Raw genomic sequence first — 22,262 nt, 5'->3', positions numbered from 1 at the left:
CACCTCAGCCTGGAGCTCTGCCAGGCAGTGTGGGCCCTGCCCGAGCCCAGGAGCCAGGGGCAACATTCCCTCCGCTGGCCTGGCCTGCCCGGTGGCAGGCAGCTGCATGCAGCCCCGATGCCGGCGTGTTGGGCAGGTGGGTGGGCAGCAGGGCCAGCAAACACCAGCTGCAGCCACCCGGAGTCCCTGTCTGCAGCCAGCCCCCATCAGCTCAGGGGCCATCTGGGTGGCTCAGCCTTGCCCTGCCTTGAATCCCCGTGGCCCACGCTACGAGCCCTCCGGCAGCTTCCCCCGTGGCCCCACCACGCTCCCACCTCCCAGCAGGCCGGGCTGGCGTGAGTCAGGGCAGGTGCTAGTGACGGGAAAGGCCGTGACACCGGCACCGTGTCCCCCTCACTGGCCGGCGCCAGGGCTGCTCTGGGGGGTCTGTACTTGGTCACTGCAGCGTTTGTGCCGCACTAATGAGAACTCACCTCCCAGGGGCCCTGGGGACCGGCCCCTGCACTGCCCAGCCCTGGGAATCCGGAAAACATTCCCCTGATGCGGGGGGGGGGGGTCCCCCTCCTGCCTTTTGTGCAGCTCATGCACTTTCCAAAGAGTGGGGGGGGCTGGAGCCAGATTCATACCCCAGCCCCAGCCTGTCATGTTCGCGCCCAGGGAGGAGAGAATCTGGCAGCTGCTGCAGCTGTGGGGACAGAGCAGATCCACCCGCCTGCAGCCCTGATGGGGGAGAGGGACCCACACGCCAGGTCCTGGTTCCCTGGCTGCTCTGCACCCGATGCTGGGACAGGCTGGGGCCCTCGGGTTCCCCCATTCCTGTGAGGCACCTCTGGGCCGTTCTCCAGACACAGGTCGCTTGCTAATCTGGTCCCAGCTGCCCCCAACTCCACCCCTCGCCCACACAAACTACCCCCCCCCGGGATCACCCTGCAGGCACCGAGTCTCCCTGCTCGGCAGTGACCATCCCCTGCCCGTGTCACTTTCCACCAGTACAGAGCAGCAGCCTCCCTCTCAGCTGGACCCAGCCCTGCCCCAGCCCTGTCTGTCGGTTTCACTTTCCAGCAGTTACACAACAGCAGCATCCCTATAAATTGGACTCAGCCCTGCCCCAGCCCCAGTAGCCTGGTGGGACGCAGAGCAGAGGAAGGAGTCCCAGAGGCAGCGGGAGGAGCACAGAGGTACCGTTGGCTGATTGTCCTCAGTGTGGCTGGAGTGTCTGACTATGGAATGAGTGATGCTGAAGAGCTGTCCCTTATAATCTCCTGGCTGTGACAGATCTCGCCTCTCCCTCTCTCTGCCTTTCTCTCTCTGCCTGTCTCTCTCCATCTCTGCCTCCTTCAGTCCAAGTGATATTTGCACAAGATCAGGCTGACACTAACTTGGGAGAAGTTTGATGAATGTGGTTCTAGTCTGGTCTAGTCTCATGCTAGGCTGGAAATTCGTCAAGACATTTAGTGTCTTCAGCATCACATTGCAGAGGACACCCCTTCCCAAGAGATGCTGTCAGCAGGAATTCAGGGTGGTCAGGGGTATCGGGCTGTTAGTTCCCTCCCTGCTGATAACGGCGGCTGGTCAGACCGTTCTGTGCTGAGTGAATTAGGAACTTGTGATGTTTATGCTGGTGACTCACTCCCGATTTGTGCAAGTGCCTTTGTTGTTTGTGGATCAATGAAAATACTCAGCCTGAAACACTTTCTGGAAGGGGTGTGTTTGCACCTCCTCCCTGTGAGCATTTCTCATTCCAGTGCGGTTCCAAGTGAGTTGCGTGTGAACGAACGCCCAGTGAGCTGCTGTGAGTTGTGAGCTCTGAATGAGTAACCCAGAGTTGCCTGAGTACGTGTAGGGGAGAGGGAACTCCAGATGAAGCTGGGGCCTTTATCAAAGCTCCAAAGAGCCCCACACCTGGTTATCCTGGAGCCCAGCTGCTGAGCTGTCAAACCAGATGAATCAGTTCTAGGAGCCGAAATCCCCTCGCTGTTGCACTGGTGGCATTTGGTATCTAAGAGCCTGAGAGGGGACAGGAGAGCAGTTTTCAGGTATCTAAAAGGGTGTCACAAGGAGGAGGGAGAAAAATTGTTCTCCTTGGCCTCTGAGGATAGAACAAGAAGCAATGGGCTTAAACTGCAGCAAGGGAGGTTTAGGTTGGACATTAGGAAAAAGTTCCTACCTGTCAGGGTGGTGAAACACTGGAATAAATTGGCCAGGGGGGAAGAAGGGTTGTGGAATCCCCATCCCTGGGGATATTGAAGAGCAGGTTGGACAGACACCAGCCAGGGATGGGCTAGACGGTGCTTGATCCTGCCATGAGGGCTGGGGACGGGACTCTATGGCCTCTCGAGGTCCCTTCGGGTATGTCTACACTACGGCGCTATTTCGAATTAACGCAGCTACACACAAAATCTGTTTCGAAATAGCGTGTCCACACTGAGTGGACCCTGAACCGAATTTAAGGCTGGTTGGAACCAGTGCCTCAGGGCATCAGGTTACGATTTAGTGTGTGGGGCTGCTGCCCGAGGCTAACTGAGCTCCGTGCTTAAAGGGACCAGACCCCCACCCGGACAGACAGTTCTCAGGGTTCCCCGCTTGCTTGTCTAACTCGATGAGGGTTATCAAAGCAGTCGTGTCTTGGAGTGCCCTGAGTGCCCACACAGTCGGGACACCACAGCACTCAGCCACATGGAGCCAGAGCTGCCCCTGGGCACACCAGTGCATCTCGTGGGGTTGTTGCCATCAGCCCAACTGCACTTGCCGCAGGCTGCCATCCAGGGAGTCCATCGGGGGGCTGTCAGGATCCAGGAGGCCCTGAGGGAGAGCGTCCATCCCGAGGAGACCTCAGAGCCACCCCGGTCCTCCCCACCAGGGGCTGGTGCCCCATTCCTCCCTCACCTCCTTCCACTTACCCCTCCCTAACCCCCCTTCCTGATGTCAAATAAAATACACTTTTTTTCAAAACTAGAAACTTTGTTTATTTAACAAAACAGTAGGGGGGGGGGAGGAGATGAACCTCTGGGGAAACTGGGGAAAGGAGGTGGGAGACAGGAGGAGAGAGGGTGGGAGAGGGGAGGGAGAAACCTGGGGGTCTCGTCGGGCCACATGTCTCCCACCACGGCGGGTGTGGGGTCCTCGGCGTCCCCGGGGAGATGGGGAGGAGGTGTGGAGGTTGAGGAGGAGGGTGAGGAGGGAGAGGTGGGATGTTGAGAAGAAGTGGGAGAAGGAACGGTAGAGGGGGGGAGGGGCAGCAGGCGCGGGAGCGGCACGAGGCAGCACGCTCTGCACCAGGGTCTGCAGATGGGTACAGATGGCACGACCCTGGGCAAGCAGCTCTCTCTGGAACTCCCGTTCTTCTTGTGCCTGCTGCTCCACGATGCGGGTCAGGGCTCACCGGGCCCCCAGGTGCTGCTCTTGGTACCCCTGTTGCAGTCGTCCTGTGGAGCCCTCGGGTGCGGGAGCATGTCCCGGGCGGGGTGGTGCGCCCTGCACGCACAGCTGGTGCAGCTGTATGGAAAGAAGAGAAGTGGCCAGTTCTCCCTGGGGACACAGTGGGTGAAGCCCAGCCCCCCTCTGCGAGGTGAGGATGACCGTGCCCTGTACCGTCAGAGCTGCTGTGCTTGCACAGAGGCCATGGTCAGATTATCCGGCTATCCCTGGGGGTGGGAGCTGCCCTGAGACTGCACCTATGCCCTTGTGCTGTGTATAGTGCAGCCGAGGTGGGGGGAGATATTAGAGGGGGCTTGTGAAGGGAGGGCGTCCTGCTGTGTCCCACCCCGGGGTCAGGAGCATGTCAGGTCTCTTCACACACGCGTGTGGCTATCAGGCCAAGGCCCCTGTGTGACAGGCAGCTGGAGCCACCTGCTCAGGGGTGGCATGGCACTTACTCGCCCATGCACAGGTTGCTGTGTGATCCGTAGTAAGCAAGGCCCGCGCGCGTGGTCCCTAGTCTCCCTCCCCACCCCCCCGGGAAGGGGACAGTGCTGGCACTTACATGGTGTGGCCTCCCCGGACGACCCTGCTGACTCTGCAGGCAGGGTCTGCTCGGGGGTCTTGGCTGTGTGGCAGCTCCTGCTCTGTTCCCTGGTCAGGGCCCTCTGGTCCTGGCTCGCTGCCCCCCGGGGTGGATGGACCGTCCCACTCTCAGGATGTGATCCAGTGCCTCGAAGGAGGGGCAGGTGTCTGCCCCTGCTGAGGAGCTGCCCCGACTGGCCCTGGCGAACCCCTGTCACAGCTCTTTAATTTTCAGGCGCACCTGCTCCTGGGTGCACCTGTGGCCTTTCTGGGCCATGGTGGCAGCCATGCAGCCATAGACGGCTGCGTTCCTCAGTCTAGTGCGGAGATCATGGACATTGGGGGCCTCCCCCCAAACCTCTATGAGGTCCATGACCTCCTCACTAGTCCAGGAGGGGGCCCGCCATCTATGACCCCTGGCTGTCTCCTGGGTGCTGGGGGACTGGGCGGGGGACGGCTGGCTGGAACTGGCTGCCCGGCTCATGGTGGGGCCACTGGGTCAGGGGCAGAGATTGCTGGCAGGGCTGGATCTGGCACGTGCCGTCTGGCCAGAGTCTACCCCTTTAAGGGCTCCGGGGCAGGGAGGGAGAAGTGGAGTTTTCCTGGTTGTGCCCAGAGTGGCCACCAGGGGAAACTGGGAAAGTCTGGAGGCCCCCTATTTTGAATTAAGTGTCTACACAGCGCTTCATTTGAAATACCTATTTCAAATTTGGCGTTACTCCTCGTAGAATGCGGTTTATCACATTTGAATTAAGTGATCCGCTATTTGAAATTAATTTAGAAACAGCAGTGTGCATGTATAGGTGCTATTAAAGTTAATTGGAAATAACGGCTGTGATTTTCAATTAACTTTGCAGTGTAGACTTATCCTTCCAGTTCTAGGGTTCTAGGATTTGTAAAGTCGTAGAATCATCACAGAACCCTAGAGTCCCAGGGCCGGTAGAGACCTCCAGAGTCACCGAGTGCAGCCCCCTGTCCAGAGCAGGGCCAGTCCCAACACATGTTAAAGAGCCAAAAATGGTTCAAAGCTTAAGAAATGGAGCGTGACAGACGGTGAGTCCCAGGGAGGGGCAACCGGGGCTAGTGGGAGCCAAAGGAGCGCTCAGCCCGGCTCACGGGACTTCCCATCGCCTCCCACTGGCCCAGACAGACTCGCTTTCAGAGCAGGGGTGTGAAGGAGCAGTCGCGCAGTCGACTCACCAATAGGTAGGAGCTTATCGCGTAGCACCGTCGAGTACTGGATCGCCCCCGCCCCCACCGCTCTGCACTCTTAAAGGGACAGAGGAGCCGGCATGCAGACACTGGCTCAGTTTATGCTCCCCCACCCCCGCCAGGTCTCAGGACACCCCTCGCCCCCCCGCTGCCCCTCCGCTTTCTTAAAGGGACAGAGCAGCCAGTCCCACGGGTCTCAGCACGAGCCTCCCCCTGCTCTGCATTAGGGGCGGGGCGCCTGTGTGTAAAGCCGCTGGCTCAGTCCTGGTTGCCCTCTGGTAGCATCCCAGCCTGGCAGCCACGGGCAGCTGCTCTGCTCCACCGGCAGAGAAGCCTCCCGTTCCAGGCAGCCCCAGCTGGGCCGTCGGGGGCTGGGGGAGCCTGGGGGCGTGAGCTGTAGCTGTGCTAAGGCAGCGGGTGGAGGACAGGCCCCTCCATTCCAGACCCATGGGTGGGGGGTGGCTGGGAGAGACAGAAAGTCTGGTCCCCAGTGCACTGGGCAGCATGAGAGGGGGAGGGATCCCCTTGGTGCCCCAGAGGGCTGGGGGAGGGGGCGAGGAGAGGCAAGTTCTGGCTGGACAGGAACGCCAGTGACCGGGAGTCGAAGGGTTTGTAACCTGCCCTGCCGGAGCCCAGCCCAGGGGCTGCAGGGACACAGCCCGGGAGAGCCGCCTGCCCCCAGCCCATCTCTGTGGGTGCCAAGGGACGGCCGTGGGGCCAACAGCCTGCTTGGGGCCAGGGCCAGGCTTTGAAAGCCCCTGAGGGCGGAGGCAGAGGGAGGGGGCTTGTGCTGAGACCCATGGGACCAGCTGCCCTGTCCCTGTAAGAGTGCAGAGCTGCAGCCGGGATCTTTGCTGAGAGCAGGGTCAGCCCAAGCCATTTGTGTGCTCTGGGCTCCGGGAGCGCGGTGCCACCCCTGCCCGGCCGCCCCCTACAATGGGGTGCCCCGGGCGGTCGCCTGGTTGGCCTGTACCTGGGGCTGGCCCTGGCTGGGACCCAGCGTGAGCGCTATACACGTCCTTCCTTAACGACTAGTCGATGGGAATTCCATCAATTAATTGCTAATTAACATCCCTGTTTCAGAGAGATGGCTGAGGCCATGGGTGGTGGGTGAAGCTCCCAGCTCACCTGTTCTGCCTCTGGCCCCACCCACCCTCCAGCTCCTCCCTATCCCAAACTCCGCCCCCTTTCTGTCCAGCCCCACCTCTTCCCTCCACCCCCACCTCTTTTCCCTCCCCCTCCCTCCTCACCCGCTTCCGGCCAAACCCCTGAACCCACATGAAGCAAGGGCAGAACTGATCCAGGGACCTCTGGCCATGAGCATCCTCCACTTGAGCTAAAAGCCGGCTACTGCTCAGCGAACGCTGCCAGGCAGACTCACTATTCTCGCTCTTAGCCACAGAACCAGCCTCAGCCAGTCACAGAGAGAAGGCCCCTGGCCCAGACACAAGCAGATTGCGATTTTGATCCTTTGTTTTTATACCCCTGTAATATTAGCTAAATGGTAATGGTGACGGGGTGTCACATTACTGAATTGGAGGGAAGTAGCCAGATCGCTGCTGCACCCCTAGGTGGGGGTGTTGGCCCCAGAAATTGGTATAAAAGGGAGCCATGTGGGGTATTGAATGGGAGCTTATTGTTTGTTAATCTTATGTACGCTATTTATGTGAGTGTATAATGTCTGTGTGTGTAGGTAGGAATCTGTAATCTGTGTGGAAGCTGAATATTTCTGTGAATGTGGTTAAGCATGGCTATGGACAGGATGAGTAGCAAAGCCCTGTGGAACAATGGCTCTCAATAGGCTATGGACACACCCAAAGAACGGGGTTTGTCAGCTGAGGGCAGCCAGCAGGGAACATAGAGATTGGCCTCTGACCAGGTGACTTGCTGCATACAAGAAGAGGCCAGGAAGGAGGTATAAAGAGGCCATGCGGTCGATGCCATTTTGTTCTCAGCTCAGGACTTCATCCCAGAGGCAGCATTGCAGGGATTGAAGAGCCTGGAAGACCTGTGAACACATCCTGATCGTAGGATGTGCAACAAGAACTTTTAAACCAGCAGCTGTAACATCTCTGCTAGAGCCTGCATCAAGAACTGGGAGATTCGGTGCATGTAACGTACTGTACTTTAATAACCTTACTCTCAGGCTTTTCTTTCTTGTGTTAATAAACCTTTAGTTTTAGATTCTAAAGGATTGGCCCAGCGTGATTTGTGGGTAAGGTCCAGAGGGTAAATTGACCAGGGATCTGTGGCTGGTTTCTTGTAACCGGACAGGACTTGTTCGGGGTAGGTGGGATTGGGTGCTAGAACCCCCCACCTGGGTATTAGGCCCGGGGCCATCTGGGGCACGGATATTGCTGGGGTGTCGGAGGGGTTTTGCTCGGGAGGCTTCAGGCAGGCAGCTGAAGCGCTCTGTGGGACTGGTTTGTGGCCTGTTTGGAGAGGTCACCAGTCAGGGGGACTGTAAGGAGCCCCGGATTTGAGCAATTCGCCCTGAGCGGACGCCCTCAGCTGTGCCCAGACACGGCCCGGTCCGTCACACGGGGTAAGAACATAAGACCATAAGAACGGCCATACTGGGTCAGACCAAAGGTCCATCTAGCCCAGTATCCTGTCTGCCAACAGTGGCCAGCACCAGGTACCCCGGAGAGGGTGGATCGAAGACAATGATCAAGCGATTTGTCTCCTGCCATCCCTCTCCAGCCTCTGACAGACAGAGGCCAGGGACACCATTTTATCCCCTGGCTAATAGCCTTTTATGGACCTAACCTCCAGGAAATTATCCAGCTTCTCATAAGAACATAAGAGGTCACAGGACACCCCTTGGGGGGCTTCCCGGGGTGCTGCCAAGGCCACTGCCACCCCCCTTCCCGCTCTCTGGGGCTTCTCACTGCTCAGTTGTGCTGGGCCAGCTCCCTGGTCTCCCCCTAGCCAAGGCACCAAGCTGAGATCCCTGCCCCTCTCCTCCCCTGAGAAGCAATACAGACACCGAACTTCTTCAGGTCCAAGGAGAGTGCATCTTAGGGCCCAGCCTCCTGGGATAGCACTCCCCAAATGGGATCAACCACCCCAGTGAATTATTTAGATAAACCCCCTTTAGCAATGGAAGGGGGAATGTGAGAACAGGCAGAACATAATTTGTTGGGGGTAAAGTCAGCATGGTTCCTGTAAAGGGAATCCTGATTTACTAATCTGCTAGAGTTCTTTGAGGGGGGTCAACTAACATGTGGACAAAGGGGATTCAGTGTACAGTAGACTTCTGATAATCTGGCACCTTTGGGACCTAGGAGGTGCTGGATTATCAGATGTGCTGGAGTATCAGGAGGTCTCGGTACAGCCACAGGGCTTTTTAGTCAGCTGGCCAGGACTCAATCCCCTCCCCCTCTCCTTTCCCCTTCGCTGTAGCAAAACTCCCGGTTGTAACCCAATCCCACACCCCCTCCCCTCCCCTCGCCTTTCCCCTTTGCTCAAGTATGCTGTAAACCGATCCCACTCCTCCCCCATGGGTCCGGACTTAATGCATCCGAGGGAGTTGGCAAACGTCATTGAGGAGCCTTTGGCCCTTGTCTTTGAAAAGTCATGGAGGAAAAGACGGGTGGAGCCCACAGCCAGGGGGAGGGATTGGACCCTGTCCCAGGAGGGCGTGGGTGTGACGTGAGTTATTTCTTGCAGGCCGACACTGAGGGAAGGGTCTGGACGTTGCCATGCCTGCGTCAGGAGACACGATTGCGATGCCGGCGCTGGGCCGCCCTTTCCAGCTGGGGATGCTGTACGACTGCCGCAAGGACTCCCTCATCCCAGGTAACCCCAGGGCAGCCCTGAGCTCCGGAGGGAAAGGAGGGAGGGGCAGTGGTGGAAAAAGTATCCAAAAAGTTACTTGAGTAAAAGTGCAAAAGTCTCACATCTTAATTGCACTCAAGTATCCAGAAGTAAAAAGTAGCCGTCCCATGGAAATCTATTGTTAATTATCTGAGTTATCATAGGGCACCATTATTATTCTTACTTGAGGAAAGTACAAGTACTGAAAACATGTATTTGAGCAGGGTAACACGGTATTTCTACTTAGTTACTGTCCATCTCGAGGGAAGAACCACGGTCCGACCCGTCATCTCTGGGACTGAGCTGGGCAGGGGGTGGCCTGGGGGTAGGTGCCATGGGAATGACCACACGCACGCCCCCGCGTCTGGCAGTGAGGTGACCGGCTGAGGCAGGGGGACGTGCGCTGGGCGGTTGACCTGCTGCTCCTCGTTACAGAGACGATGAGATGGATCCACCCGCTGCCCCCGGGGGAGGGGCTATTTCCTCCAGACCTTTTCTCGAGGCGGCTGCCCTCTGGTATCCCCGCCCACCAGCCAATGATGTCTCAACCTCCCCCCTCATAACGCTCCCCCGGCCCAGTACTGAGTCTTCTGAGACTGGCCCGTGCCAGGTGCCCCAAGGGAGCGAACAGAACAGGCAGCCCTCACGGGATTCCTCCCGCCCCCTCGGCTTCTGACTCGCACCTCGTCCCATTTTGCCTCAGCAGCTCCCCACCCAGTCCCGCTCCGCCAGCTCCCGCCCCATCCCTGCAAGGCGAGCTGGCGGGTGGCTGCTGGGCTTGGTGCAGAGTCCCCACAGGGGTTGGCCCTTCCCCTGCCCTCGCCGTGTCACCCCGCCCCACTGCCCTCTGCCAGCCCGCTGGGGGCAGGAAACTAAACGCCCTGGGCCAAGGAGTCTGCTCCCTGCCACCACGGTGAGGCAGAGCAGGGAAGGGAAGCGTGGCAGAGTGGAGCAGGCTGCAGGGTGACTCTGGCTCCCATGGCCATTGGTAATGGGGTGTGTGACCCCTGTGCCAGACCCCCCGATAATGCCCCAGCTTTGGGGGGCCCCAGCAATAGGCAGGTTGAGGCAGCCATGGTGGGGCCCCCCAAAGCGCAGGGCTTGTGGTGCCACCTCAGAGTCACCCTATGGATGGGCTGGCTCGGCGTGCTGCCCCCCTTCCCACCACCAGTGACCCATCTAAATACCTTTAAAAATCTGGTTCTACATTTCCCTGATAAAGCAAAGAGCTGGGATGAGGCACCTCGGTTTCCTGCAATGGCTGGTTAGATTTGCAGAAGGCAGTGGGAGCTGTATTTTGTGCATAAAAAATGCTATAAAACTGCAAAAGAACTAGCTGTCTGCGGATCTCTTACTGCATGTGACAGCCATAGGAAGATAAAAAATACTGAGAGTACTGGCATTTCTCCCTATGAACATGACCAAACTGTTCAATCACAAGCACAATTTCGTTTACCAGAAACATTTGAAATCCACAGGCAACTTGTGGAACTCCTTGCCAGAGGATGTTGTAAAGACCAAAACTTTAATTGGGTTTAAAGAAGAGTTAGATAAATTCATGGAGGACAGGTCCCTCAAGGGCTATTAGCCAGGATGGGAAGGGCAGTGCTCCTAGTCTCTGTTTGTTCAAAAGCTGGGAATGGACAACAGAATGGAACCCTGGCTGATTCCCTGTTCTGTTCACTCCCTTCGGGTTGTGTTGGCCACTGTCAGGAGCCAGGACACTGAGCTAGATGGACCTTTGGTCTGACCCAGCCTGGCCGTTCTTACAAGTGCAGGTGCATGTAACAATCTCATTATCAGCTGTTGAAACTGCTCTACATGCATCAGCCTAATGCAATAATGTTCTTTTCATCGCTTTTCTTCACACTGACACTAGGACTGAAGCCTGTTCCCAGATCCGACTCTTTGTTCAGGGACACTTGGCTCTTACTGCGATGTTAGAAAACGCCTGGCAGTTACAGAACAGGAAGGTCTCTTACCCTCTCTGCCACTGACCATGTGTTTGTTTCTCCTGTTCTAGGCATCACTTTATGGGATCTGGAGACACTTCAACAGCATGTAGACACAAAGCCGCAGTCCAAGACTGAATTTCAGATTATTGCGTCTGACACCACTGAGGACAAGGCCTCTGCCCTGAATGTCAAAGCCTCGCTGAAGGCCAGTTTCCTGTCTGGCCTGGTGGAAGTGAGCGGCTCCGCAGAGTATTTAAATGATACCAAGACGTCAAAGCAGCAAGCCCGCGTTTCTCTCCAGTACTCAGCTACGACACAGTTTAAGCAGCTGACTATGAGTCATTTAGGACACCACAATATTTCTTACCCTGATGTGTTTGACCAAGGCACGGCCACCCACGTGGTCACGGCTGTGCTGTACGGGGCGCAGGCCATTTTTGTCTTCGATCAGGATGTCTCTTCATCTGAGAATGTACAAGATGTAAAGGGAAAACTCCATGTTATAATTAAAAAGATACCCCTGGTTTCCACCAAAGGTGAAGGAGCTCTCAAAATGGATGATGCACACAAAAAACTAGCTGAACAACTTAGTTGTAAATTTTATGGAGATTTTGCTCTTGAGAAGAATCCAACTAATTTCCAAGATGCCATGACCATTTATTCCACCCTCCCAGCGCGGCTGGGTGAGAACGGGGAGAAGGCCGTACCGGTGAGAGTCTGGCTGTACCCGCTGACCAAGCTGGATTCCAAAGCTGCTCAGATGGTTCGTGAGATCAGTACAATGCTGATCTTTGATGTTCAAACGGCCCTGGAGCAACTGACAGAACTTGACATGCAATGCAACGACTTGGTGAAGAACCCGATTGCCAGAACCTTCCCTGAAATGCAGAAGAAAATCCAGCTATTCAAAGATCTGTGCATGCAACACAGACAGACTTTCCAGAAAGAGCTGGCAGGTCTCTTACCCTCCATCCGTGGAGGGGGGAAAGAGGAAGGGGCCCTGGTGGACATGCTGTCACACAAAAAACAGTCACCATTCAATACCCAGGAACTCAACATATTTCTGGATAAAAGGGAACGAGAAATGAAGTATGTCAGTTCCTATCTTTTTCTCCTAAAGGATGTGGAAGTGGTGTCCTCCCAGAATAAGCTGGATGAAATAGTTCTGGATCCCGTGAATGACTTTGTCGTAGCCTTTGTGTTCACTTCGCTACATGAAGAGGAACCGTATTTCTCTGATTTGAGGCTCTGTCTTCAGACCCAGTTTATGAAGAACGCCCAAGATCCCCAATCAGCCAGTTCTGCCAGTGAGAAACCCAAACTGTGGTTTGAGGACAGAAACAGGATCCAAAATGCCCGAAAAGCTGCAAAATCCGTTTCAGACTTTGCTCGTGTGAATAAATCTAATGGAAAGACTCGATTCATTGTGGTCTCTGTCCCAGATGAACACAACCCAGGAGCTTCAGTTTACCTCTATGAAAATGGAGACTTGGTCAGCACTAACTATGAACTGCCAGAGAAACCTCTTCCTCCCCTGATTGGTGGAGTCCGACATGACCGTGTGCAGCTCACGCTGAAACCAGCAGCCTATGGCAGGGCTGAGATATGCGGCTACCGGGCAGAGTACAGACTTGTCGGGCAGGAGAACTGGGTGGCTGTGAATGTCAGTAACACACAAGAGACACTCACAGTCACAGGGCTCCGTCCAAACACCCAGTACCAGTTCCGATACGCGGCCGTGAGCAAACCAGGGCTCAGCGAGAGCAGCGACGTGAGCGACACAGTGAAGATGCTTCCTCCTACCAGCCCCCCTGGGAAACCTGCAGCAGCGACTGTAGAATCATCGGCCATCGCCCTGAGCTGGGAGAGTCCACGTGTCATTGGAGATGGAGTCAGTATAAGCGAGTACAAGGTGCAATACAGAGAGGAGGCTGGAGAAGCCAAGTGGCTGGAGCGAAGGACGGGACAGAGAACCGAGTCCTGCACCATTGATGGGCTGAGGCCACGGACACCCTACAGATTCCGAGTCTCGGCTGTGTGTGTGGACGGGGCTGAGAGTGACCCGAGCGAGCAGGTTATTGTTTCAAGAGAGACAGAGGATGAATCAAAGAAATTAGCACAGCGTCTCTGCAAAAAGAGCAGGCTCATAAAAGAATTGCAGCTGCCAGTGTATACACTTCCATTAGAGGAGGCAGCATTAGAGCCTATGTTAGCTTGTCGGAAGTACAGACTTGGAGAAGAAACTCACTGTGACAAAGTCCCTAACAAAGTGATTATGGTGATGGGAGCAACCGGGTCGGGGAAAACGACTCTCATCAACGGGATGATCAACTACGTCCTGGGTGTGCAATGGAAGGATGAATTCAGGTTCAAGCTCATCCATGAAATAACAAACAGAAGCCAAGCTGAGAGCCAGACATCTGAGGTGACAGCCTATGAAATTAATCACACAGAGGGCTTCAAAATCACCTATTCGCTGACTATAATAGACACACCTGGATTTGGTGACACCAGAGGGATTGAGCATGACAAAAAGTTAACAGAGAAGATTAGAGCATTTTTTTCCACCCCAGGCGCCATTGATCACATTGACGCCGTCTGTTTCGTTGTCCAGGCCTCACTAGCTCGTCTGACCCACACCCAGAGGTACGTGTTTGATTCGGTGCTCTCCATTTTTGGGAAGGACATAAAAGACAACATCTTAATCCTGGTCACCTTCGCCGATGGACAGACCCCTCCTGTGCTAGAGGCCATTAAAGAGTCCAAGGTACCTTGTGCTAAGGATGCTGAGGGCCACCCTGTTCACTTCAAATTTAACAACTCTGCGCTGTTTGCCGGCAAGGCTGGAGGGGGCAAGGGCAGGTCTAATTTTGATGCGATGTTCTGGGATATGGGTGCCGGGAGCATGCAGACATTTTTTAATTCCTTAAGAGATTTGAAAACTAAGAGCTTGACTTTGACCCAGGAAGTTCTCATGGAGCGAGTGAAGCTTGAGGTGGCTGTGCAAGGACTGCAGCCACAGATCAAAGCCGGCCTCACAAAGCTGGAAGAGCTAAGACAGACCCAGCGAGCCCTGCAGCAGCACAAGGTTGATATGGAGGCCAATAAAGACTTTGAGTATGAGGTGGAACAAACAGTGGCTGTGAAAGAAGACATCAGTGGCAAAGGCGTGTTTCTAACAAACTGCCAGATGTGTCACTTCACATGTCACGATAACTGTATATATGCTAATGATAAAGATAAGAAAAAATGTTGGGCTATGAACCAGTCTGGACATTGCGATATTTGCCCTGGTAAATGCATATGGAGCACTCACTTCAATCAAAAGTACAAGTGGCGATATGAAGTCCAGAGAGAGAAGAGAACCTATGCAGAACTGCAAGAAAAGTACAAAAAGGCCTCTGGCGAGGTGATGACCACAGAGACGGTTATTCAGAGGCTGCGTGAGGAGTACTATAACGTGAAAGCGATAGTGATAGTGCTTATTGAGGAATCATCTACAAGCCTCCAACGCCTGCAAGAAATCGCCTTAAAACCCAACCCGCTGACCACGCCCGACTACATTGACCTGATGATCTCGTCAGAAGAGCTGGAAGTGAAACCTGGGTATCAGGAACGCATCAAATCTCTGAGGGAGGTGAGAGAGCAGGCTGTGATGATAACCAAGATCGCCAATAATGTGAAATTGCTGCCAGAAGAGACAGAAGAGGGCAGTAACCAGAACCCAGAAGGGATGGGATTTGTGGGACGAATGAAAAAAAAAGGCAAGAAGGTTAAAGACAGCATAGCAGAGTGGTGGTCGGCTGGAAAACGGCCTGCAGTGACTCCCCTCACACCTGACACAGGAGAGCCTGTAAAACAAACACGCTCTCCAGCTTGTATTCCAAACCAGGGACTTTGCTCTCACAGTCTGGTGGAATAGATGTTTGAAACGTGGATCCTTATGTCCTAGATTTTAAAGTGTAATGAGCCCCTTTGACCAGGGGCTCTCAGGCCTTTTTGTAAATTGGGTCGCCCTTTGAAAATATTTCAGGCTGGAATGAAACTCCCCTCCCCCACCCCAAAAAGTGGCACCAATCTCTGAATCGGTCGCTGCCTCTGGCAACAGCAGAAAAGTGGGGCCAGCTGGGTAAGGCACCTTTAGAGCCAGTCACCATCCCTGCCAACCCTTTGTGCCTTGATTCTCATGTGAATTGGTCTCACTGTAGCTTCCACCCATTGGCTCTTCTTCTGCCTTTCTCTGTTCGATTAGATTAGAGAGCCCATTAGCCCCTCGTGTTTGTTCCCTAGGAAGGTTCTTATACGCTGTAAACACCTGCTAATATCCCTTGGTTGACTAAGCAGACCCATCTCTTTAAGGGTCTCCCTGTACTAAGGTGACTTTGAAATTCCCTTTGGCCTCTGCTTAAAAAGTTCTGTCAGCAGAGCTATCAATCGGGGAGTGGGGGGGGGGTGAACAAGATCATTCCCCCCTCCTCCCCACTAACATAGCTGTGCTGGCAAATCTCCCCCCCCACACATGCTGACACAGCTGTGTTGACAGGAGAGCACTTCTGTCGCTGACATTGATGAAAGAGGTGATATTCCTACAGGGATAGAAACGCTCCTGCTGGCATACGCTGTGTCTGCACTAGGGCTGGGCCTGTTTCTGTTTGCTTCACTTCTCGTGTCTCCCTGCCGAGTGTCTGGACACCAGGCAACCCAGGGGGTGGGAGCTCTGGGAAGGAGTGTGCTCCAGCCACAAGGTGGGGGGGGGGGGGGGGACAGACAGTGCTGGTCTCAGGGCCCGTTGAGCTGGATTGCAGGCTCAGCTCTCAGAAGGGGCAGTGGACAGGGACCCACAAGTAGAGTTAGCGCTGGACCCTGCTCAGACTCAGGCCGCTTACAAACCCAGTGCGCAGGCTCCAAGTGGAGACCCCGGCGAGTGTCCCTCAGGGGCAGCTTGAGCAGGGCTGTTCCAACACCCAAATCCTTTTCAGGGTCACAGCTTTCCAGGGGTCCAGCCCCTTCCTGTATCCTGGTTCCTCCTAGCAGGGCTTTGCCTTTGGCCGTACGAAAGCTCGTTTTGCTGGGCTGGGCCCCGCTTGCCAAGCAAGTCAGATCTCTCTGCACATCTCCCCTGTCCCCATCAGCACGTACCGCTCTGCCAGTGCTCGTCCTCGGCAGATTTCATCACCAGCGGCTTTCTATTTGCTTCCAGACCATTGCTAAAAATATTCAGTAGCGTCAGGCCTAGAACCAATCCCCTGTGGAACCCCCCTGGCAAACCCCGCTTCAGTACAGATTCCACCTTGACAATTTGCTTCTGTGGAGCGTGGAGACTCCCACATCCTGAGTAGGACCCTAGGCACTGGGCTAACGGCTATGAGCTAGTCTGCCCCACTGCCCTGCTTATTCACCAAGCCACCTGACCCAGGAGAGGAGAGCCCAGGTTCGAACTGTTAGCTGAGATGGGGCCTCCCTACCAGTGGTGGATATAGGGCAGGGCGAGCGGGGCGGCTGCCCTGGGCCCCGCGCTGCAATAGGCCCCGCGCCAGCCCCGCTCGCCCTGCCCCATATCTGCCACTGCTGCCCTTCCCTGCTGGAGCCGCCTCCGCCGCTGCCTTTGCTGCGAGTCCATGAGTGGCTCCCTTAGCCAGTGGCGTGCGCCGCGGCGGCTTGTTGCCATGGAGGCGAAGGGCGATGCCTGGCCATGGTGCCCGGGTATCCCACTGCTCTGCCCTCCCGCCCCGCCCAGAGAGAGGCTGGGGGTGGTGCCATTTCTCCCCTGGCGAGAGCCCAGACCCCTTTCCTGCCGCACCCGGGGGTACCCACACGCCAGGGAGACCCCGTCTCCTCCCGCCAGTCCCCACCTGCCCCCTCTCATGGGCGCAGTGTGAGCCCCCCCCACAAGTCCCTGGAAACAGTGGGAGTTGCCAGCTGCCCCCACCCAGCCAGGAGCTGTTCGAGAGGCTGAAATGGTCATTTTGGCCTGTCTGATGAGTCAGACACCCTGCCCGCTGGTCCCCCCTATGGCCCATCGGTGCGCCATCCTCCACATAGCCACACCCTGCCTGCCCCCCAACCCGAGTGCCCACATGCTGCCTGCCCCCTAAATCCCAGCACCCACACACTGCCTGCCCCCTAAATCCCAGCACCCACACACTGTCTGTCCCCCCCAAATCCCAACACCTAATGCTGACTGGCCCCCAAACCTCAACACCCACATGCCCCCCCCCCAAGCCCCAACACCCACACTCCACCTGGCCCCCGCAAGTCCCAATGCTGCCTGGCTGTGGAACACTCAACGCTGCCTGGCAAATACCAGCCATGGGCAGCCAAAGAGAATCGACTGCGAGCCAGGAGCGTTCCGTAGGTCTTTCGATTATATCGATTGAAAACGACCTGTGTAAAGAAATGGACTTTACTGACATAATTGAAGAATGCGCTGCCAAAAGAGCTAGACAGCTCTAGTAGACTTAAAAACAAATGAAAATGTCGAATTATTAATGCAGAATTGTGTTTAAGAATGAATTACAATATCATTAAAATAAAAATTATCCAACTAAATTCCGTTTCTATCAAATTTACCTAATTCACATTTAATATGCAAAATAGCTTCAATTTGCGCATTTGACGCATTTTTTCTATTTTGTCTCCAAAGGGGGGCCCCACAAAATTGTGCTGCTCTGGGCCCTGCAAGACTCTCATCCGCCCCTGCTCCCTACAGCCTGGATTTAGCTGCCCGTCTCTGAGAAGGGGAGTGGGGGGGGCATTTTATCAATGATTTCTCGTGTGTTCTACCCAGATGTAGTAGAATTGCTGTGTTTGAAACAGAGTTCAGCGGTAGGATCACTGAGGTCCAAGACTGAGAAGTATTTAGAGGTGATAAGTAGCAGTAGGTATAGAAGGAGAGCAGGGCTGAAATGTACAGCCCGCAGGCACAGACTTGGCAGGTGTCAATTAGCTGTATTAGGCCAGAAACTTAAGAAACACCTGATGAAAGTGCAACCCTCACACCTACTGGGTGTGTCACTGTCCTGTGGGGTGGCACTTAGATCAGTGACAGAGAGAAGGAGTTTTCTCCATGGCCTTAGCTGGGAGCCAGCTGGCTTACAGCTCGAACTGTAGAGGCTCCTGCACTAAGCTTCAGAGTCCCAGGTTCAGTCTGACCTGTCGGCGTTACCTAAGGAAAGGATTAAAGCGGCCCCCAGTGATGAATTAGCACCTGTGGGGCACAGTCTGGGAGCTGTAAGAACTGCTGCACCCTGGGTGACTCACAACAGAGCTGGGGACACAGCCAGGCTGACACAGGCCTTGTTATCACCCAATACAACAGCAGATGGCACCACTCACCCACACTGGGCTATCCAGGTACAATCAACAGACGCCAGGTTCCCAGCTCCCTAGCAATGCGCCCCACCCTCGGGAGTATAAACCCCAAACTGTGCAGTCTGGCACTTCCCAGAGATCTGTAGCGAGTCAGCTCATATCGTTCACCCTCCCTCCATGTGGCGAGGAAAGGCAACAGGCCCTGCCCTTTGCGCTAAGATTTCAAGCCCTTCACTCCAGACTCACTGGCTGAGATGAAGCACAGAACAAACGTATGAACTGCAAAGGGCAGGTGTGAAGTGATTCCAAGGGACAGCAAACAGATCAAAGCAGATTGACGGGCAAATAAACAAAACCGCAAGCTACGCTCAACACGCAGGACAGGATTGGAACGAGCCGTTCCTCCCCCTGGTTGAGGACACAAGCCGTCTCGCAGATTCTCCAGGCACAAACTGCTCTTGCTTTGCAGCTTAGCATCCCCACCCCGTTCCACGTCCTCGTCCTCTGGAGCATGGCTGGAGTGTTTAGTGGTGGGGAAATGAAGAACGACTGATGACGTCTCTTCCTGCCTCAGATAGCTTTAGACTATGGCGGGAACCCTTCGTCTCAACCTTGGTTCCCAGACCAGTTTGTGAGTTATTGGTGGAAAATCTCCAGCAGGGACCATCCCTCTGCTGCTGTCCAATAGGTGAGGAATCCATGCGACTCTAGGGATCTCTGTGAGGATGTGAGCGTGACCACACACTGTGGGTATTCGTAGGATTTCTATACGATTGTAACCCTGCTTGTGACGCTAATAAAACTTGTAACGTGGTACCTGGGAATGTCTGTGTCACTGTCCATGGTCTTCATGAGTCCTGGAGGCTCCCCGTCTGTAGGAAGTAACCGAGGTGACTGTCACTCTGTTGAGCTAGAGACGGTGGCAGGCAGAGCTGAAGGCACGGTGATGTACCACCACATTCTCAACTTCACTTTCAGTAAAATAAAAGGCTACATCTCCACCCCCATTGGTTAGCTTAGGGGGTTCTCCACCCAGCCCACAGCTAGTTTACAGTCTGACCTCAACACTCCTCAATACCGAACACAAGGGCCTGGATTCACACAGAGGTTTTGATGCCTAAGACTCACTTTTAGGAGCCGCTCAGATCAGCAGAACTCCCACTTGGCTTGCACTTAGCCCTGTAGGCACCTGTGTTCACTCAGCCCCTGCGATTTCAGGGAAATCATTCCCTAGGGCCTGGGTTTCTGCCTCCAGGCAATGCACACAGCTGCCTCCCTCTAAGCATCCAGACACATATCACCCACCTCAGCCCCCGAGTGATCCAGGAACCAGGCAAGGCAGTGTCTATCCCTGCATTGGTAGGGCTGCGTACAGACAACCTAGCTCCACAGAGAACAGCAGGGGAGGGAAGGAAGCCATGATGTGTGGCCTAGTGGTTAGGGCAGTTCCCCAGTTCGAGCCCCCTCTCCGCTCAGAGAGAGGAAGGATTTGAGCTGGGATCTGCCAGCTCTCGGGTGAGTGCCGTAGCCCTGAGCTAAGGAACAGTCTGAAGTGGGGCTCTCACAATCTCTCCTCTTGAAGTTGTTTCGCTTGAATGTGGCAGTGAGAATCACTATAGTCCAGTGGCTCAGGCACTCCCCAGAGACCTGGGGGACCCCTGTTCAAATCCCCTCCCGACAACCTAGCTCATCCTCACAGGACAGGACTTAGGCCCCAACCTGCCTGGTTCCAGGAGAAGGGTCCCATCCAGGGTCACGGGCAGAGAGAGGCAGCACCTCGCAGCCCTGCCGATGTCCCACAGGATGTCCCCCCCTCCACACATGGGGCGCCCAGTGCAGCCATGGAGAGGAAAAGAGAACAGCTGGGAATTCCCTCTATGAGAAACAGAGAGGGACAAAGCCATGGGAAGGGGCGTCAGCTGGGAACGGATGGAGGTGGGGGAGGACCAGCCGCCAGCTGAGCGCCCTGGGGGATCCCTGAGCCTCTGGGCAGGGCTCGTTAAAGGGACCCGGCTCTGGCAGCTCATTGTGTCCCTGTAGGACAGAGTCTCTGAGCTGCTGACAGCTTTGGATCCAAAGCCCGGCAGACAGTGTGTGGGGGAAAGGAGGCAGGTCACTGGCTGCCAGGGGAGGGAGAGAACTGCCCAGAAGGGTCAGTGTCTTGGGGTTCGTCTACACTAGCTCCCTAGTTCAAACTAGGGAGGCTAATGAGGGCGACCAAAATTGCAAAGGAAGCGAGGGATTGAAATATCCCGCGCTTCATTAGCACGTTCCACGAGGAGTAACGGTGGTTGGAATTAGAGATCATAATTCGAACTACCTACTCCGCGCCGCGTGTAGCCGCGTGTAGCCGCGGGCACGGAGTTCGGACTAAGGGGGATTTAAAAATGGCGGCTCCCGGGAAGATGCAAATGAAGCCCGGCATATTTAAATCCCAGGCTTCATCTGCAACTCCGGTTGCCCTCGTTTGCTTAACTAGCTTGAACTACCGAGCTAGTGTAGACGTACCCTGAGGGATTTGGGTGTGGGAAGGGGTGAGAGGTGCAAGTTCTTGGAGGAAATCTGGATGGAGGAGGAGATGGAGAAGGGGACGTTGGCTCAGGGAGGGGCTCCAGGCTGGGCAGTGTTGGGGTCAGGTGGAGGGTTGGGGTACTGAGCAAGCCACAGGATGTGGATGTGAGGGTGCAGGAATTTGGGTTGGGGGATGGGAGGGGCTCAGGGCAGGGGTTCCAGTGTATGATAGGCTCAGATCTAGGGTCGTGTGTGTGTGTGTGCAGGAGTGTTATGATGCTGTCAGATGGGGGCTTGGCCCCAATTGGGGGCTTGTTGTCTAGGCTTCATTTTCAAATAAAATACTGTGTCAAACACAAAAAGTTTCTGCATTGTCTTTATTCATGAGAGGGGTGAGGAACTTGTTTTGAGTCAGGGGTCACTGACCCACAGAAAAGTCAGTTGGGGCCACACAAGGGGGATGCAAAAAAAAAAAAACCCCTCCTCCACCCCTGCCCCCAGTCTCATTAATGTGGCCCCTACTATGCTGGTGGGAGCAGGGGACATGGTGCAGGGGAAGGGTGCTAGTGGGGCAGAGGGGACAGGGTGCTGGGGGGGAGGGGACAGGGTGTTGCTGGGGGCTGGGAGTCCCCCACACCCAGCTCCTGCCGGGACTCCTTTGGGGACGACTCCCTCCTCTCCCCTGCAGAGGAGGGAAGCCCCGATGTGCGCCTCCTCTGGGGACTCCCCCCCTGCCCCTGCAAGTTCCCAGCATGCCACAGACCTGCCTGCGCACTTCCGGAACCCCGGAATTGGAACTCAGCTACCAGACTTCCGGCCACCCCGCAGGAAGCCGGCACCACCCCCATTGTCGCAGGAGGTAGGTAGAGGGTCACCCACAGCCAAACACGGCAACCAGTGACTGCGAACCAGAGTAGGCCCAGGGGCCCAAGGGTGGACAGCCCCCCATCCCCCCAGCACAAGTACTTTATAGACTAACACAACATGTAGATGGGATCGTGAGCTTTGGCGGGCACAGCCCAGCTCTCCGGCCGTCTGAAGAAGTGAGCTCTGCCCACGACAGCTCACGATCCCATCTACAGGTTCGTCCGTCTGTACAGGGCTCCCAGACCATTGGTTGCTCTGTAAGTTTATTCCTAAGGCCTATAACATAAAGGGCTTGATACCAAATTCCTGTGGAAAGGGCTGGATACCGGGTTTCTCTTATACACGGGATTCTGTAAGAAGGCGTAACACAAAGGTATATAGCAAAGGCCACCATCTCTCTCTCTGTAGACCGACAACGTTTCTCGTAAATCAAAGCGATATGGGAACGCTATGTGCGTGTGTGGAAATGTCACAGAGCCCCCGCCCCATGCAGCAGAGTGAACGGTGGAAATGGAAGCGGCTCTGAACGCTCAACTGGTCCTGGCAGCATCACCAGCCCCGTGTTAAAACAGCCCCACGCTGGGC

The 22,262-nt window shown here is 55.4% G+C and overlaps 1 protein-coding gene across 3 annotated transcripts; it reads left to right on the top strand.

The window, feature by feature from the left end:
* The first annotated feature begins 1,050 nt into the window (after positions 1-1,050).
* LOC102448712 (uncharacterized) lies at positions 1,051-19,126 on the top strand. 3 transcript variants are annotated; one of them, XM_075916919.2, is made up of 4 exons: positions 1,051-1,178; positions 7,170-7,326; positions 8,887-9,015; positions 11,057-19,126. In XM_075916919.2, exons 3-4 carry the CDS (start codon positions 8,919-8,921, stop codon positions 14,908-14,910), a joined length of 3,951 nt encoding a protein of 1,316 aa, XP_075773034.2. In that variant the 5' UTR covers positions 1,051-1,178; positions 7,170-7,326; positions 8,887-8,918; the 3' UTR covers positions 14,911-19,126. The 3 variants fall into 3 exon arrangements, with proteins under 3 accessions (XP_075773034.2, XP_075773035.2, XP_075773037.2); XM_075916920.2 differs by having other exon boundaries at positions 7,170-7,331; XM_075916922.2 differs by lacking the exon at positions 7,170-7,326.
* Positions 19,127-22,262: the final 3,136 nt, after the last annotated feature.

This window comes from Pelodiscus sinensis, chromosome 2 (assembly GCF_052426305.1).
Source record: "Pelodiscus sinensis isolate ZL-2025 chromosome 2, ASM5242630v1, whole genome shotgun sequence".
Taxonomy (NCBI): domain Eukaryota; kingdom Metazoa; phylum Chordata; order Testudines; family Trionychidae; genus Pelodiscus; species Pelodiscus sinensis.
The sequence above is the reverse complement of the archived record's forward strand: the minus strand, read 5'-3'. Positions and strand labels throughout refer to the sequence as shown.